Source organism: Anarhichas minor, unplaced genomic scaffold, assembly GCF_050575085.1.
Source record: "Anarhichas minor isolate MPS153535 unplaced genomic scaffold, ASM5057508v1 ptg000004l, whole genome shotgun sequence".
Taxonomy (NCBI): domain Eukaryota; kingdom Metazoa; phylum Chordata; class Actinopteri; order Perciformes; family Anarhichadidae; genus Anarhichas; species Anarhichas minor.
Window position 1 is genome coordinate 15049613 of NW_027466450.1, and position 17282 is coordinate 15066894.

Genomic DNA, 17282 nt, shown 5'->3' on the forward strand with positions numbered 1-17282 from the left:
GGTACGTTTTGTGTCCAAATGTTGAGAGTAACGTGCTAGTTAGTCTGTAGTTAACGTGTGGACGACAACATAAACAACTTTTTTCGAGGTTGTCAGTAAAGTGAATCACTAACGGCCGCTCTTTGTTAGACATGTTTACAACTGGGATAAATGTTGATCTGTTACCAAAACATAGTAAAGTTAACATTGTGTATAACGTTGAGATTGCTAGAAACGTTAATGTGTTTGACTACTAGGCCCATGCAGGCCACACATCACCCATCAAAACCGACGTTATTACCGTGACATGCTGCGGTGTGCGCTCTAAATCAGTGCTGTACAAAAGCTAACACGTTTGTTTTCTTTCAGGTTATCCATTTCGTTACTCAAGCAAACTCTACACGTTGATCTAGTGATGTTACCTCGGAGGACTATGGCCACTTTAAAGTCCTCCAAGCAGACTTCAGCTAATGTTACAGCATCCAAGATCAAAAGCAAGATCCTCAGTGAGTCTGTCATTCACAAACGTATATTTCTGTAAACTGTACTATTATAGAACAAGATTTTCTGAGGGAGGAGAACATGTTGAATTGATATTGTGATTTTTCTTTCTTCTTTCATGACCACACCAGACACCTCCTCCTTCTTCAAGGTCTCTCTGAAGACCAACAACAAGGCCTTGGCTCTTGGTCTGCAGGCCCAGAAGGAGAGGAGCAGGCAGCTGGAGATGGAGGTCGTGTACCTTCAGAAACAAGTGGAGGCTCTCTGCTTCGATCTGGCCACCAAGAATTACAAGCAGAGGAAACTGGTTGGTTTGTTTTCTTCCATCAGTGAAAACCAAGGCCTGTTTTGCAGAACGCATACATTTCTGACCATACAAGTATTGATGACGATGCACAGGCTGTGTCAAACATGTGCTGTTGGATTTGATGTTTGTTCATCTCGTTTTTCTTTCTGTCCCAGCTCCTCATCTTTAAATCTCTTCGTAGCAACACTCTGGAGCACTTGGACATGGCGGATGACCTTTTCCCTGACAGTGTAAGGATTACTCTGAAGAAGTATTAACAATCACTGTTTTAGTGTGGCGAGTTTGTGATGTAGGTTTGAACAAAGTTACACACAATACTAGTACAGCATTATCTTGATTAGACACGAGAACTGTGAACCATGACACGAGTATAGTATTAGTCTATGTAAACGCTTTTCAATCGGATTGTTACAAGATCTCTTTTGCAATAGAAGTCTCAAGGACAGCAGGATAAATGGTTAAACACACAACAGAGTCAGTTAAAAAACAGTTAAAAACAACTTCCCGCACAATGAAACTTCCTTTTTTTTAAGCCATTCCATTCATTTGGTGAAAAATGCTGGAATGCAGTCCGTCTCCCCATGTACATTATTTAGTGACGGAGTATCAACGGTCAGGGGGAGAGAACGTTAGTTATGTACAGCTTTAGTAGGAGACATTTATAAACACAAGTACGAGAGTGTAATTCTCTTCTTGTTGCTTGTGAGGACAAGTATTTTTCATTGATGAGATATTCTATAACTCCTGTATTAATGCATGCATGTTGTTTTAAGGTAGAGCAGAGTATCTTCATAGTCAAACACAGACTGGAGGTGACACCCTCAAGATCTCTATTCTGATATAAGGAACACATTTATATCTTTAATTCCCTTGTCAATGGTTCCACTACTGGTACTACTATCCGATTAAATTCACACACATTTATAAGATTGAACGATGACCGTTAATGTCAAACTGTACCAGACATAATTTGTGATTGTGACTATTTATTACCAACAGGATCTTTCTAAACTATCTGAGGACAACAAGTCCTCGTCTGGGGACGTCGACAAAGAATGTCTTGCAGTGGGAAGGTGAGCAAATACTGTATTCAGATGAATACTGAAACGTATTTTGTTTTTATTATAAAGCTGTGAATGACATCTGCTATTTCTTTCTTCCTGTCTTGCCCCTCCCCCAGCTTAACTCCCATTATTCGTCTCACTGGTCAGTTACCTCCTCAGTTAGAAATAGCACAACATTTGTTACCAGAACCAGAAGTACCAGCGGAGTTGCCTGAAAAAATCATCTCTGCAAATGTCCAGAACCGACCCAGATTGTCGACTGATCTTTCCAATGGTAGGGAGCTTTAGAATTTAATTAAACTTCCCTGAGATCCCTGGAAATATGTAATTTGTTTATTGTCCACAACCTCTTTTTCACAGATATTGAGGGAACACATTCAAGCCAGTTTGTACAAGCTCCCCAGACAGGAACGTCCCGTCCGTCCAGCAGCCTGAGGGAGGAAGTAGAGAGGCTGTCAATGATCTTCTCTCAATCCGGGTTTGATATGAAGTCGGTCCACTGTCTTCAGAACGGCCAAACCTCCTCAGCTGTGAGCCCGTGTATAAAACCCAAGCCATCTCTTTCTGGTGACGTCCCCCTTCCGAGTAGCTCAGACAAGGAAACCGAACCAGAACCCGGTAAGAAACAAGAGAAGACCGTGCTTCTGAATACCACGATGGAGATGACGCTCAGCAATGCCGCTGAGATAGTCACTGTGGAAACCAAGGCCAAAAACACCGGCCGCACCGCCAAGCTGAAAAGCAAGAAGAATAAGGAACAAGGCTGTGGGTCGAGTGGAGCTGAAAATCCACAAGTACAGAACTCTGCAGATGCTCCCACCGGCACTTTGTTACCGACAGATGGGGATGTATTAGATGATATTAGAGACCCAGAGGTTGAGCTTCAGCCTACCAAAACACAGAGTAGGAGTGTTGCTCCCTCTCTCATTCCCAAACTGATGAAGTCCGAAGCTGTCAAGCGTCAGAAAATGCCGAAGGACCAATTCAAGTCTCGTGACCATACCAAGTCAAAAGCAGCGTCCCAAGACATTGCCACACCAGACCTGGACGATTATTTCATGGATCCTGAAATTAAATTCCCCAAATCCAGCAAAGGTGTAAAATTACCACCAGGGAACGATTCAGTAGAAGAAGTCAGTTCCAAAGTCACATGCAGGAGGTCCCGGACCAAAGGCAGGAGGGCATCTTCGGTCACCCGGAAAACGTTCGTCGCTTTCCCTCCGCTCTCTCATGAAAGTGAGTCAAGGAGGTTCATATTGAACGAGGTCCACGATGAAGTGGAAGGAGAAGTTGAAGGTCGCAAAGTCCAAGAACCGTCCGAAGAGTTCCCGTTCTGTGCAGATGAGGTCACACACCCGGAGTCGGAACATGTGGGCATTAAACCGCAGCGCAAAATGAAGGCTAATCCTGAGGGAGGTCAGAAATCAAGATGCAGAGGAACATTTGTGGTCAGGGATAGCACCTCATCAACTAGAGCGTCGCAGGACTTAATGCCTTCTACGGGATCCTCCATCTGTGAGGAAGAAGAACCGCCAACGGTCATGGATGCAGCTGTCGTTCTGAAAGGTTCAGAATCAAACCCACACAGGCAGAGTTTGAGAGCCCCTGTCAGGGAAACACCGAGCCCCTGTAAGCGTCCTTGGCTGGCCACTCTGCATTCAGGAGGCCCTCAAGAGGATTTGCGTAGCGGCAATAACCACGACGCATCTCCGCTGGATCAAGACTGCACTTCGGAAGCAGGGTTTCAGACGCCTAAAAAAGCCAAGAGAGAGGAAATGAGTCGAACCTATAAGAAGAAAGCCGCTCAGAGGGAGAAGAGCGTTGATCATTCAAATGACAGGAAGAAGAAAAGTAGGCGAAGCAACATAAGATTTAAACCCGAGGATGAAGGATGTCATCGCGGTGATGCCTCACCTCTCCGTGGCGTTGATGGGCCTGAAAGAAACAAAAAGCAGTTAGATGATTTCCAAGTGGTTGACTCACATTCTGACAACAGTGAAAAGGGTGACATCATTGAACATTTCTATGATTCACATCCCAACGGGTCAAAGTCAAGGATGACTCAGAATCTAAAACGATATAGAAAGACATCTACGCTGCAGACGAATGTTCCACAAGCCGACACGCGGACATCTAATGTGTCACACAGACGCACAGTGGACATGCTGACGGACGAGACGCCGCCGTGGCTGGACATGTACGTCAGCATGGCCGGCTCCTTGCTGGCTAGTCCCAGGAGGGAGACGTCGGGCAGAGCGGCAGTGGTTGAGGAGCCTGCTGATGTCACAACCAAAGCCTCTCCAGGTGTGCTATTCATTGTCTTTTTTTTTTTTAAATGTCTACCTTGATAAGAAGCAAAGACGGTTTGTCTTCTGGTGTGAAATTCATTTAGTTGTTGATCTACAGTGACGGCGTCGTTAGACGGCAGTTATCTTGAGGGCAAAAAGTCATTAATTAATGAGTGAATGAAGTTCTTGGTCGTGTTTGTTTTTGTAGTACTAAGTTCTCCGTGCACTCTAAACACAAGTAGGCCTACATGTATTATGTGTTAGTGAGTTATGTCACGTTACTGTCATGTCTTTCCTTTGGCTACAAATGCATTTTAATTGGCTCTCGAACATGAGGGAGCGGTGCACTCCAGCCTCCTTGTGTGGCTGGAATCAGTATTACAACAAACACTTCATCCTGACTAAAGAAGTCACCTGACAACACTTTGTTTCACCACTTTTATAGAAACATAATCGTGCCAAAACAGTCTTTTTCTCTCACAGATTATAAAAAAAAAAAAAAAAAATTGAGGAACTTAGGAGGTTATCCTGCCAACGCCCCTTTCACCTGTTCAGTCATAAGCAGGAGAGAGAACCATTTAGAACTGTTATGGTCTGGCTCTAAAACCATAGCAAATGATGCTGATCAGGCAAGGAATTAACTAAACAAAGACTTTTATTTAACAAAAGGTTCGGATAATTTACCAAATGCTGGCATGCAAACATGCTGCCAGGTCGACTCAGGTAATCTTGAGACCAAAACATCCAGCGTAGCACCAGGTGTGTCAGGAAGGAAGAAGTCCTCTCCCCCAGGATGGGGCGGGTCTTATAGGCTGAAGGCAGTGGCCAGCTGCCTCCAATCTGCTTGATGGCCTCACGCTCCAACCAACCAGGAACACTGAAAGACAGACACAGCAACACAACACACACAAGTCCCGGCAGAGGCCCGTCACAGAACTGACTTTAAAAAATGGATCAGCAGAATTTCTTCCTCACTTGCCTCTCAGTAATATAAAAACAGAGTTCCTTTTGTTGAATGAGCCTTAAAAGACGACTTCATTCTGATTAATTGTGTTGCAGCAGGAAGAGTCTTAACACTGACCAACACCAACACCATTCGAACCCCCGGCAGTGAGAACGGAGGGAGGTCCAGGAGAGGAAAAGTTGCCGTCAGTTATAAAGAGCCGACCCTCAACAGGTGAGTGCATCTCGTCTGTGATCTGTTGTTGCAGCACCCATGTACCGTGCATCCAGGAAGTATTCACAGCGCTTCACTTTTTCCACATTTTGTTATGTTACAGCCTTATTCCAAAATGGATTAAATTCATTTTTTTCCTCAAAATTCGACACACAATATCCCATAATGATGATGTGGAAAAAGTTTTTTTTTGAATTTTTTGCAAATCTATTAAAAATGAAAAAATCCCATGTACGCAAGTATTCACAGCCTTTGCCATGCCACTCAAAACTGAGCTCAGGTGCATCCTGTTTCCACTGATCATCCCTGAGATGTTTCTACAACTTGATTGGAGTCCACCTGTGGTGAATTCAGTTGATTGGACATGATTTGGAAAGGCACACACCTGTCTATCTAAGGTCCCACAGCTGACAGTGCATGTCAGAGCACAAACCAAGCCATGAAGTCCAAGGAACTGTCTGTGGACCTCCGAGACAGGATTGTATCGAGGCACAGATCCGGGGAAGGGTACAGAACAATGTCTGCAGCATTGTGCCAAGCTTGTAGCATCGTACTGAAAAAGACTTGAGGCTGTAATTGCTGCCAAAGGCTGCGAGTACTTATGTACATGTTATATTTTCATTTTTAATAGATTTGCAAAAATTTCTAAAACGTTTTTCACGTCATCATTATGGGATATTGTGTGTAGAATTTTGAGGGGAAAAAATGAATTGAATCCATTTGGAATAAGGCTGTAACATAACTAAATGTGGGAAAAGTGAAGCGCTGTGAATACTTTCTGGATGCACGGTACACCAGGAAACAGCAGCGAGTAATCAACTCTATTTCTTTTATTTCACTTTTTTGAAACAGCAAAATGAGGCGTGGCGACAAATTCACCGACAGCGAGTTCCTGAGTTCTCCCGTGTTCAAGGACGGGAAGAAGAAGAAGAAGACGACAAAGAAGAAGATCAATCCAAAGTTGGAGAGATCCATTCTGGCGGACTTCTCAACTGACTGATGATTATTATGGTTTTATTTTAAGTTGTTTTCTTAGTCAAACATATGTTTTGTAGTCGTAAACTAGTCTGTGTTTTTAAAAGCACTTGTTTCCAGTAATGTCTGGCTGGTGAAGGTCTAAGAGATCGTTGGTCATGAATTATTCACTCCAGGCGGTTCATCTGAGAAGTCTCTTCCACATCACTGTTGACGGCTTGTGTTCAGAGAGCTTTCCATATTCAGAGCAGCATGACTGCAGCTCACCGCGTGTAAAGGTTCTGTATCGTTCTGTATCGTCATGTCGGCTCGTTTACGTTCCACCAGATGTGTGGTGAGTACGGATGCTTGTGTAAAATTAGTTTTAAACATGCCACTGATTATTGTTGTCTGCACATTAAAAAAATAAAAAATAAATATTCCTTTTATTCAGTTTTTGATTTGTTGCACACAGCTGTTTTACCACTAGTTACAGAGATAGTTTTTCTTAAGGTGTGTGTCCTGACTATGCAGCAGTTAACCTTTTTACTTTAATGTTACGCATCACTTGTTTTTCCACGTCACTCATTCCAGTCATCATCGTGGTAATGAAGAGTAAATTGTATTTTTAAGAAGTAATTCAATATTTAGATGTTTTTGACAGGAGTAGTACATGAAAGGATTTCATTCACAAAATGGAGGCGAGGCAGCTGAAGAGAGACGTTGAGGCGCTCATGTGAGTGGATGTTAAAAGCTCAGAGATCGTTGGAAAAAGCACATTTTAAAATGCCAACTGATTCTTCTTTGTTTCTAATCGGAACAGAGGTGATTACATTGGGCAGAAACTCAGAGAGAAATCTTTTGATCCGAAGGGGAAGGGGACCTCCACAATGCTGGATGACCTGGTAAAGACGCATTAAAACACGTCGTCACAGCTGTGACTCTGAGTTAACTGCTAACATCAGTTGATGGAAGACACAGAATTCAGAGGCAGAGGTGTACAAACATTATTTATACTGTGTATACTAATCATTGCAACCATTACTTGAGGATTGAGTTGCTGTGTATTTCATTTGTTCCAGGCTCACTATGACCTGGCTATTAGTGTCGCCCTTTGTTGGTTGGACAAAGACGAGGGACGTGATGTGCTTGATGGAGACATCATGTAAGCTGCTCCTGTTTTTATAGACTCAAGTTACACCAACGTAGAGGTGGAAGAAGTACTCTGATCTTTCTAGTAAAAGTAGTAATACCTGAGTGTATTCCTCTGAATATCAGGTGCGTTGGAACGAGCAGATTTGTCGTACTGTGTGGGAGACGAGTGGAAATAAAAAATGTATGATGTTCAGCAGCACCAGACGGGCTTATGTTGCTATATTTAGACACAGGGCTCATGGCCGGTCTGTGGCAAAAGTGAACAAGGGGACACGGGCCCCTCCATCTCCTGGGGGCCCCTAGATATAAATACTTGACTGGTTGCTAAATTAAGCTTTCCTCTCTACCACAGTGGAGCAACGAGCAGCTCAGGAGGTGCTCGGTATCCTAATCGCTTAGAACGGGAGGCTATGATCCTGTCGTCCTTTGCCGGGATAATTATGGTATGAGACAATGTCACTAATGCACAAATGCAGCTTTTGTTAAAGGGACAGTGTGTAGGATCTGGTGACAACTGAATACCCCTCCGCTCACTCCTACTCGTCCAAGATTGTGGTAACGTGAGCCTCTGAGTGCAAAACCGTGGGAGAACTACGGTGACCTTCATTCACGTAACTTAAAAACGAGTCTCTCTGTAGAGCCAGTGTTTGGTTTGTCCATTCTGGGCCACTGTAGAAACATGGTGGACTCTGTAAAGAGGACCCGCTCCCTATGTAGATATGAAGGACTCATTCTGAGCAAACGACAACACAATTCTTAGTTTTAGGTGATTATAATCTTGTGAAAACCTAGTTATGAATATCATATATTTCTCTTAATAGATCCCCAAAATGCTTCACACTGGCCCTTTAAATCCTGATGTCCCAGACAAGTTGCATACCTTCAATTTAAAAAAAAGTCCAATTTGCCAGTTGCTAACCTTTGCAGCATTTTCCTCCTTCAGAGTAGCCTCCCAGTGGAGGAGATCTTGGCTCTGTACAGATGTAGACCAGCTGCTTCATACCCAAACCAGCAATCCAAGGTGCCAGTATCCCGACTGTCTCAAAACAGACCAAATGAAACCAGTATACATATAATTATATTGTACCCATTTGTATTTCATAATTTCAGTGGTGTATAAATGTGATATCTTTTCATCCTAGGGCACAATCGTGTATCCCTTCACCCTGTCCTACCATCCGTTTGCAATGCTCGGCTCTTACAAGGCTGTTTACCACTCAAAGAAGCACAGTAAGTGTGTTTGTGACAAGTTATAGCCAAATAATGCCGACTCCTACACGTGTATATTTTGTCTCTTTGTGTGTGTGTGTGTGTGTGGTTTAAACTCCGCAAACAGAACAAAGACATTAAATCAATTATGTCAACAGAGATTGTGTGCGATAATAAAAGTCAATCAAATGATAAGTAAGGAAAGTCACTGTTACACACACACACACACACACACACACACACACCACACCTAAAGTCAATAGTTGTGTCAAAAATCTCTCAAAGGTCAAAAGTTGAAGCGATGGCTGTCTGAGAGGATGAAGGCGAGCGCCCCGCCTGGACGAGTGTCGGTGAACTCTTCGTCATCTTCCTCCTCGTCTCACTCCCTCCTCAGTGTGAGTCATTCATTTTGCATGTCTGTCTTTTATCAGGGAAAGGAAATCTGAACATGATCTAGACTGAATCTTGTTTCATGTGTTTGTTTGAAAGACCTCTACTGCCCCCCTGTGGACCTAAACAGACATGATTATCTAACACTCTCTCTCTCTCCTCTCTCTCTCTCTCTCTCTCTCTCTGTTAGGACAACAGTGATCATCATGAGAAGAGAGCTGAGCACTATGAAGGTTCACTGGAGTCTCTGCACGACTGAACTCTCCTTCCTGCAGCTTGATTTTGTCCTCTCGATGGACTTTAAATCTATTTTCTTGAGGAAAAAGTGTCTCCTGTCTTTTCTTTAAGAGTTCACTTGATACTGTCACACTGACGATCTTTAAACGTCAGTCTCTGCAGATCGATTAAAACTTTCAGTATTCTGAGGCAGTTGATAAAGACGTTGTTTGTGATAATGACATTAAAGTGTTGGTGGTTGTGGCTGATAATCTGTTGTCCAGTGTTCAGTATAAACTAATATATGATGATACCCATTTAGAGTAAAAGACGACACATCTGACATGAAACTTGATGAATGCTGTTTGATAATGTCTTCATAATTCTTTACAAAAATAACCAAAAATATCTAAAATTCCAAAGTGTTATGCCAATAACATTTACCTAAACTAATAACTAACATACTCTACATAAGTATTTTCATTTTCTGCAACTTTATACAAACATTGTACAGACATTTTTAGGTTTTGGTGCCGCATCTTGATTTAGTAAACCACTAGTTTGAAACTAGTTAGTAGTTACTAAGATGTTAAGAAATCTGTGTTCAACTGTAATTTAAATGTATAAATAGCTGCTGCAACCCAATCCACATGATTAATAATGAATAACATTACAGCTCGACTGTTTCCCTGTTTCTAACACACAGATATTCACATTTTCTATCGAGTATTACGATTTTCAGCTCCCACACTTTCAAATTCCAACAAAGACCGTGTTGTTTTGTGATGACCTCTGACATTCTGCGTGGAAAGATTAATCCACTTGCTGATGGATTAGCGGATTAAACGCCCCCATGCTGATGTGCATATCAATAAAGAGGGCACAGTGGGTCAGTAATTTGCCTGGTAGGACTTTTGCATTGATGATTCAGGGATTTCTGCTCTATGCCCAGGATCAAGACCGTTGGCAGCGATGCCAGCGCGTTAAATCCCCGCCCATTGAAAAAACAGCTCAAGTGGGATCTGCTATCCCTTTGATTGAGGTTTATATAGCGGGGCTCTGGGGCTGCTTTGTGAGACCAACATTTCCCGAAGGTGACCGGCTCCAACACTCTTTGCAGGATGAGTAGTAAGGTAAGTGTACGTAATGATGCTCATAAACCTGGTGGCAAATGTTGGTCAGACTTGTAATTGCAAATCTCTGTCTGTTTTGCCATGAAATGGATAAAATGTAAGAGGAAGACTTTATATATTAACTCACCCACACTGGGCTTTATGTTGAAGAAAATCTGCATGCAGGAAAAAATATGTTACGTTAGATAATGTCCTGTTCATACAGCAGGGACACGATGCAACAAACGCATATTAAGAATAAAATGTTCCTTATCAGCATAACCATAAACCTTGCAGGATGTTCAAAGTTTACAATGTAAATATAAGATGGCAAACGTGTTATTGTTATTGTGCACTGCCTCTGTTTTCTCTCCGGGACTCAGATCACATTTTATGAGGACAGGAACTTCCAGGGTCGCTCCCATGAGTGCGACACCGACTGCCCTGACATGCACCCCCACTTCAGCCGCTGCAACTCCATCAAGGTGGAGAGCGGCTGCTGGGTTCTGTATGAGAAGCCCAACTACACCGGCTACCAGTACGTCCTGACCAGAGGAGAGTACCCGGACTACCAGCGCTGGATGGGCTACAATGACACCATCCGCTCCTGCCGTACCTTCTCCTATGTGAGTAAACATTCTGATTCACATATTTAGTTTTTGTGAAGTGTGAAGACCTGAAGTACCACGATGAAGAGGAATGAATGCTCCTTGGTGCTGTTTTGTAAGAGCTCTCCAAACAGTAACTATGTTAAAATTAATTAAATAAATATGATTTAGATATGTTTTATTGAGATACATGAAAAAATGTTTTGTGTCTGAGAAGCAACTTGTTTTTAATGTGTGTTTGTTTTTAAGTCCCTAAATCCGTTTTAATTTATTTTGTGTCATAAGGTAAAGACCAATAAATACAAATCATACTTTATCCTCCCAACAACCATAAACTTCCACAAGATACTAAACTAGATGGAATTAAATGATTTGTCTCCATTTCATTTGCAGAATAAAATAAAATCAAGTTGGAGAAAAAATTGGGAAAAATATGATTTATGATCAGGTGTTAAATTCCAAATTTAAATGTTAATCTCAGGCAAAAGAATGAAGGATAATCATTAGTAAATTCAGGACAAAATACGACATCTCAGACACACGTGGAGGGCTCCTGATGCACTGATGCACTTCCTGTTCTAACGCCGTACTTCACTGTGTTCCTCCAGACCAGCGAGGGCCCCTACCGCATGCGCATCTACGAGCGCCCCAACTTCCAGGGTCAGATGATGGAGTTCAGCGAGGACTGCGAGTCGGTGCAGGATCATTTCCGCAGCCGTGACATCTACTCCTGCAACGTCATGGAGGGCTACTGGACCTTCTACGAGCACCCCAACTACCGCGGCCGGCAGTACTTCATGAGGCCCGGAGAGTACCGCAAGTTCAGTGACTGGGGGGCCACCTGCGCCACCACCGGGTCCTTCCGAAGAATCACAGAGTTTTAATCTGGAATCTCACTCGATGCTGTTGATTTTATTTGCATTTCAATTCTCAATCCTCTAAAACACATTTATTTATGCTAAAGTTAATAAAATATGTGGTATAATAATGGAGGTGGAAAGAGATTGACCCGGCGTGTCAACAGGAAATCATTATAAAAAACTTAATAAATGAATCTATTGAATCAATTTTTTCTTTGTTTGTGAATAAATATTTTGGTATTGACTGATGAAAAAGCCATCTGGTGCAGAAAAACCAAACACACAGTAGTATAACTATTATTATTTTGTTACTATTGTCTGTTTCCCACGCTGACCTATGTGTGAACACAAGCGCCACATCACCACACATAATATAAAACAACAAAAAGGATTCGAGGAGAGATGCACCGATCCGATACCGATATCCTGCCGATGCTGACTCAAATAGCTGGATCGGTTATCGGTGACAATGGGGACGATCTAATTAAATTCTGTGTTTACGTCTGATTACATGTGCGTACGTCGTGTGTCAGCAGCACGCATGGTAGGCCGCACAGCTGAACATGTCACCTCTTTGGAGGAATTTGACGCTTGCTACTGCAACAAGTTCCTGGTGCACGATTTACTATTCATATAATTATTTATAAACTGAATTAACACCTCAGTAACTTGATATCTGCGGGTTTACATTTTGTTTACAAAGTTTGGAAAACAATGTTTAAGTCAAGCCTGATGCAGCCAGTGTTCCCAGTCACTTCCCCCACTGTGAGGCATACAGATTATTGATTACACACTGGTATTAGATCGGAACTCTGTATCGGCCGATACCCGACGCTCAGGTATCGTTATCGGGCCTGAAAAAAGTCAGATCGGTGCACCCCTACTTTAGAATCCAGAATTTTCGATATATTTTTTGATTATATTTGTTTTTTAAAATAAGCATTGCTCGATTGTGAGATTCACATTGTGGGACGTTCAAATAATTTATGTATTTTCTTGTATTTCGCTCTGCCAGTCACATTCCTACAGCCTGAATGACAGAAAGCATCTATAGAGATAATGGGGCTACTATTCCCTCCATTCATCCGTTACAGGCTACAGTACAGAACATTTTATAAAACACTGTTTATGGTTATTTACTCTAATAACTATCTCCCCATGTTTACATATGTTTTTAAAGTTTCTTATAAACTACATGAATACACCGAATCCATCCCATTTAAAACAAACAGAAGATGAGTGAAAGAGCTCGGCATTGACTGTTCCAGCGCCTGTCCACGCTGTGGCTCGTGCTAGAAGCTGCACAGTGTCTGTTAACCCTAACAGAGGACATGACAAACAGGAGTAGGGAAGACTCCTGTAGGGTCTCTGCTGACACCAGGCCCCCATTTGAATAACAACACACACACACACACACACACACACACACACACACACACACACACACACACACACACACACACACACACACACACACAGCTGCTCTCACGGGGCACATATATAAAGATGGGCTCTACCTTTGGTGGTCAAAAAAACAAACAAGCACAGGAAGCAGTTTGAGCAACAGCAGCAGCCATCATGGGAAAGGTTTGTGTTTACTATACAAATGTCCAACGAGTGTACCTCAGGCTCTGTGAGTCGTTGAGATTAAACAAATGATTTAATCTGCTCCATCAGATTATCTTCTACGAGGACAGGAACTTCGGAGGCCAGCACTATGAGTGCATGAGCGACTGCGCCGACCTGCAATCCATGTTCGACCGCTGCCGCTCCATCCGGGTGGAGAGCGGCATGTTCATGATCTACGACCGCCCCGGCTTCATGGGAACGCAGTACTTCATGAAGAGGGGAGAGTACTCCGACTACATGGGCACGGCGGGCATGAATGACTGTGTCAGGTCGTGCCGTTTGATCCCCATGGTGAGGCCTTCTGTAAAACGATGCAGAAACACACAACATATCTATGTAGCAAGGACTGCTCATTCAACTTTTGGAAAAAAAGGGGTATTATATAGGATGGTGCTGTTTTACCAGCACTCCCATCAGTTTCTTAGTAATTAACACATTATATCTTTTGATTAGCACATGTTATTGACCGTTTTCTGAGGTGTGTCATGGTGACTAGCGATGGTGACTTTTATTGAAGCATAAATGTCTTCTGAGTCGCGTTTGTAAAGCAGGAACACTTGATTTTTGTTGACCCTCTGACCTGCCTGCCCTCTGCAGCACAGCGGCGGCTACAAGATGAGGCTGTACGAGCATTTCGACATGGGAGGTGAGATGATGGAGCTGACCGACAACTGCCCCAACCTCATGGACCGCTTCCGCACGTCCAACTTCAACTCCTGCAGCGTGATGGACGGCCACTGGCTCATGTACGAGCAGGCGAACTACAAGGGACGTCACTACTACCTGAGGCCCGGCCAGTACAAGAGCTTCAACGAGTGGAGCGGCAACAACTCCAGGATCGGCTCCATCAGGCGGCTCATGGATCTCTAAAAGACAGCAGAACGGTCCTTGTGAAGTGTCTCCTCTTTGCCTTGTTTCACACGCTGAATAAAATGGCGTCAGTGCTCACTTGTATTCAGTTTTGTTCTTGCTCTCTGCGTTTGGAGGGCATGTTTTCTCATGAGGATGTGACGGGGTCATGGCCTGACGTCCTGACTCTCATCAGAGGCCTGAATAAAATCCTGCAAGTGTTGAGACTTATAACACGGAGAGTCGAGCGTTATCTATTGTAGAGCTGAAGGGAAGTCTGTCTGCCCGTCCCCCTCTCACACTTTTCATTGACACGTAATAAAATAATAAAATAAATTATAATACTGAAACCTGTCCTAGGCAATCCCACCACAAGGTACATACATTTTAACCTCTATTTTCCTCTAACAACTGGGAAACTTCCACCTGCTGATGACGACCATGTGACATGATCGAAAGCTCCAGAATATCTCCTAAATGCACCTCGTGGTGAGACTGTTCTCTCTACCTTTAGATTTAGTTTACTGTGTATGTGTATTTATCCGGACCGACACGGACCTGTCCACCAGAGGGCAGTGGTAGAGAGTTGAAATTATAGATGACACAAGATCGAACTAACATGCTGTTGACATAAAAGAGACACAAATTCTCTAATGAAACTAATGTGAGAATTACATTTAGCAACACCATCATCTTCAAACACATCTTCTAAATGAAATACAATTGGTACGTTTGCTGTTTAAGACTTTATCAACAACTATATAGGAGCTTTGAATAATAATGTTATCTGAGAATATTACATTTCGCAACACATTACTCTAAAAAGTAAAGCAAACTAAATATAATAAAGTGGTGTAATGTGACATTAATACTGTGAGGTAAATCTACACTTTGGAAATAGTTCTGATAAAAAAAAGCTTATCTGGAAACGAAGGTCTCTACTTAAAGCTAAAGAGGTGAAATAGAATAAAATAAAACTCCACTGGTGCCAGAAATCGACCATGAGCAGCTTTGATGACAGCATAAAGAAAATAAAAAAACATCCAAATGCAGGGGTGGTACAAAAACAAACCACCCATTCAGTGACGACAAAGAGTTCAAAAACACACCAGATCAACCCCAAACAACCTGTCAGCTCTCACCTGTACGCAACCTGCCCTAAACGTCTCATCAGGGGTACACTGCGGCACAAACGCCAAAGATTCCTGTCTATTTCAATATGAATGGCGCCTGCAGAGTCTGCATTTCACATGCACTATATATGGGACAGGTGTGAGTCTTCAGAGAGCTGGATGGAGCACACAGGACAAGGCACGTTCATGGCGGGCCAACGGGCCTACATGGGGAAGGTAAACATCACAGCTCCCAGGAGGGCAGGGAAGGGGACGACAGAACACTGTTTATGTTGATGTGGTGACGGGAAATGCTTTTATTGTGAAGTAAACAAAGGCCAACAGGCTTTTCTTTTGAATTCTTGAGTTTGTTTTTTTAAAAGAGAAGAAAGTGGATTCAAAACATGAATATACCCAGAAAAAATGTTAATTACTCATAAAAATGTACAGTATATTTCTTTGTCTTTGCAGCGTGATCAATGAAAAAATATTTTTAAAATCAATTTCTAAACAAAAGCCATTATAATTTCCGTGTCTAGATTATCTTCTATGAGGACAAGAACTTCTCTGGGCGCTTTATTGAGTGCAGCAATGACTCTGCGGACCTGGCGTGCCTCCTCAAACACTGCAACTCCATCAGGGTGGAGAGCGGCTGCTTCATGATCTATGAAAAATCCAACTATGATGGGAACCAGTACTGCCTGAGGAGAGGAGAGTACCCCGACTGTCATCACTGGATGGGTGCCAACGACTCTGTCTGCTCCTGTCGCCTCATCCACATGGTGAGCTCCTGTTTCTGGGAACTTGTATAGTTTTTTTTTACAGAAAACGTAAATGTATGCATGTTTCCATCCACTACTATTATTATACCTCTCGTTCTGAAGAGTGAAGCTGATTCTGAAGTGCCTAAAACTTGCATTCTTTCTAATGACCACCAGAGTTGTCCTCTGGTTGTATAGAAGTCTATGAGAAAATGACTCTACTTCTCTCTTGATTTATTACCTCAGTAAATATTGTAAACATGAGTTTATGGTCTCAATCTCTAGTTTCAAGTCTTCTTCAATACAGCATGATGTTCATTTAGTACATTATGGTCCATTTAGAGTCAAACTGACCATAAAGCAGGGGATGCTTTAGGGCGGGACTACACGGTGATTGACAGGTCTCTGCAAGGTCTAAATGCCAAACTCGAGGCTACGTCCACTTCTTTTTATACGGTCTATGGTCAAACCTCAAATGGTGGGAAAATAAATGGCATTTATGTTTGTATTATCAAATAGAGTAAGCTAACAGTCTCGTAATGACTTTACACAGATCTGATTCATCATAGAGTGCTGCAGGGATGACTTTTATTTTTAGTTAGATAAAGGAAAAGAAAATCAATCCTCTGGGGACCATGAACACGATTAATGGTTGTTCACCTACTTCTGTCTGGACCAAAGTGGCGGATCAACCAGCCATATATTACTATGAAAATAATGAACTACAGCTATATTGTAAATAAGCCCAAAGTATATTGTCTCTGAGTGTTTTACTCAACAATTCCTCTCTCTCATGTAAAACCAGGAGCCGTCGTTCAACATGCGCCTGTACGCGCGGATTGAGTTCGGAGGTCAGATGATGGACCTGGCAAACGACTGTCCCAGCGTCAAGGACCGCTTCCACGTGAACGACATCTTCTCCTGCAACGTGACCGATGGCAACTGGCTCTTCTATGAGCACCCGGACTACCGGGGCAGGATGTACCTGATAAAGCCTGGAGATTACAAGAGGTTCAGTGAGTGGGGCGGCAGGAGCGCCAGGGTCGGCTCCATCAGACGCATCCTGGACTATTGATCTGTTTTTGGAGGATCCCAGAGCTGCATGGAGGTT

The 17282-nt window shown here is 42.8% G+C and overlaps 5 protein-coding genes across 5 annotated transcripts; all 5 read left to right on the forward strand.

The window, feature by feature from the left end:
• The first annotated feature begins 412 nt into the window (after positions 1-412).
• sgo2 (shugoshin 2) lies at positions 413-6680 on the forward strand. The gene is made up of 8 exons (XM_076112246.1): positions 413-485; positions 612-787; positions 943-1017; positions 1787-1860; positions 1968-2125; positions 2212-4155; positions 5199-5316; positions 6169-6680. The coding sequence occupies exons 1-8, from the start codon at positions 413-415 to the stop codon at positions 6314-6316; spliced, it is 2766 nt and encodes a 921-aa protein (XP_075968361.1). The 3' UTR covers positions 6317-6680.
• A 285-nt stretch (positions 6681-6965) lies between these two features.
• On the forward strand, positions 6966-9283 carry c9h2orf80 (chromosome 9 C2orf80 homolog). The gene is made up of 8 exons (XM_076110574.1): positions 6966-7006; positions 7094-7175; positions 7353-7435; positions 7778-7868; positions 8369-8446; positions 8568-8655; positions 8920-9029; positions 9215-9283. Exons 1-8 carry the CDS (start codon positions 6966-6968, stop codon positions 9281-9283), a joined length of 642 nt encoding a protein of 213 aa, XP_075966689.1.
• Positions 9284-10361: 1078 nt separating this feature from the next.
• Positions 10362-11844, forward strand: LOC142970387 (gamma-crystallin M2-like). Its single transcript, XM_076110587.1, has 3 exons — positions 10362-10373; positions 10736-10978; positions 11569-11844. Exons 1-3 carry the CDS (start codon positions 10362-10364, stop codon positions 11842-11844), a joined length of 531 nt encoding a protein of 176 aa, XP_075966702.1.
• Positions 11845-13151: 1307 nt separating this feature from the next.
• On the forward strand, positions 13152-14319 carry LOC142970373 (gamma-crystallin S-1-like). Its single transcript, XM_076110561.1, has 3 exons — positions 13152-13184; positions 13498-13740; positions 14047-14319. The coding sequence occupies exons 1-3, from the start codon at positions 13152-13154 to the stop codon at positions 14317-14319; spliced, it is 549 nt and encodes a 182-aa protein (XP_075966676.1).
• Positions 14320-15638: 1319 nt separating this feature from the next.
• Positions 15639-17246, forward strand: LOC142970403 (gamma-crystallin M2-like). The gene is made up of 3 exons (XM_076110611.1): positions 15639-15647; positions 15950-16192; positions 16980-17246. Exons 1-3 carry the CDS (start codon positions 15639-15641, stop codon positions 17244-17246), a joined length of 519 nt encoding a protein of 172 aa, XP_075966726.1.
• Positions 17247-17282: the final 36 nt, after the last annotated feature.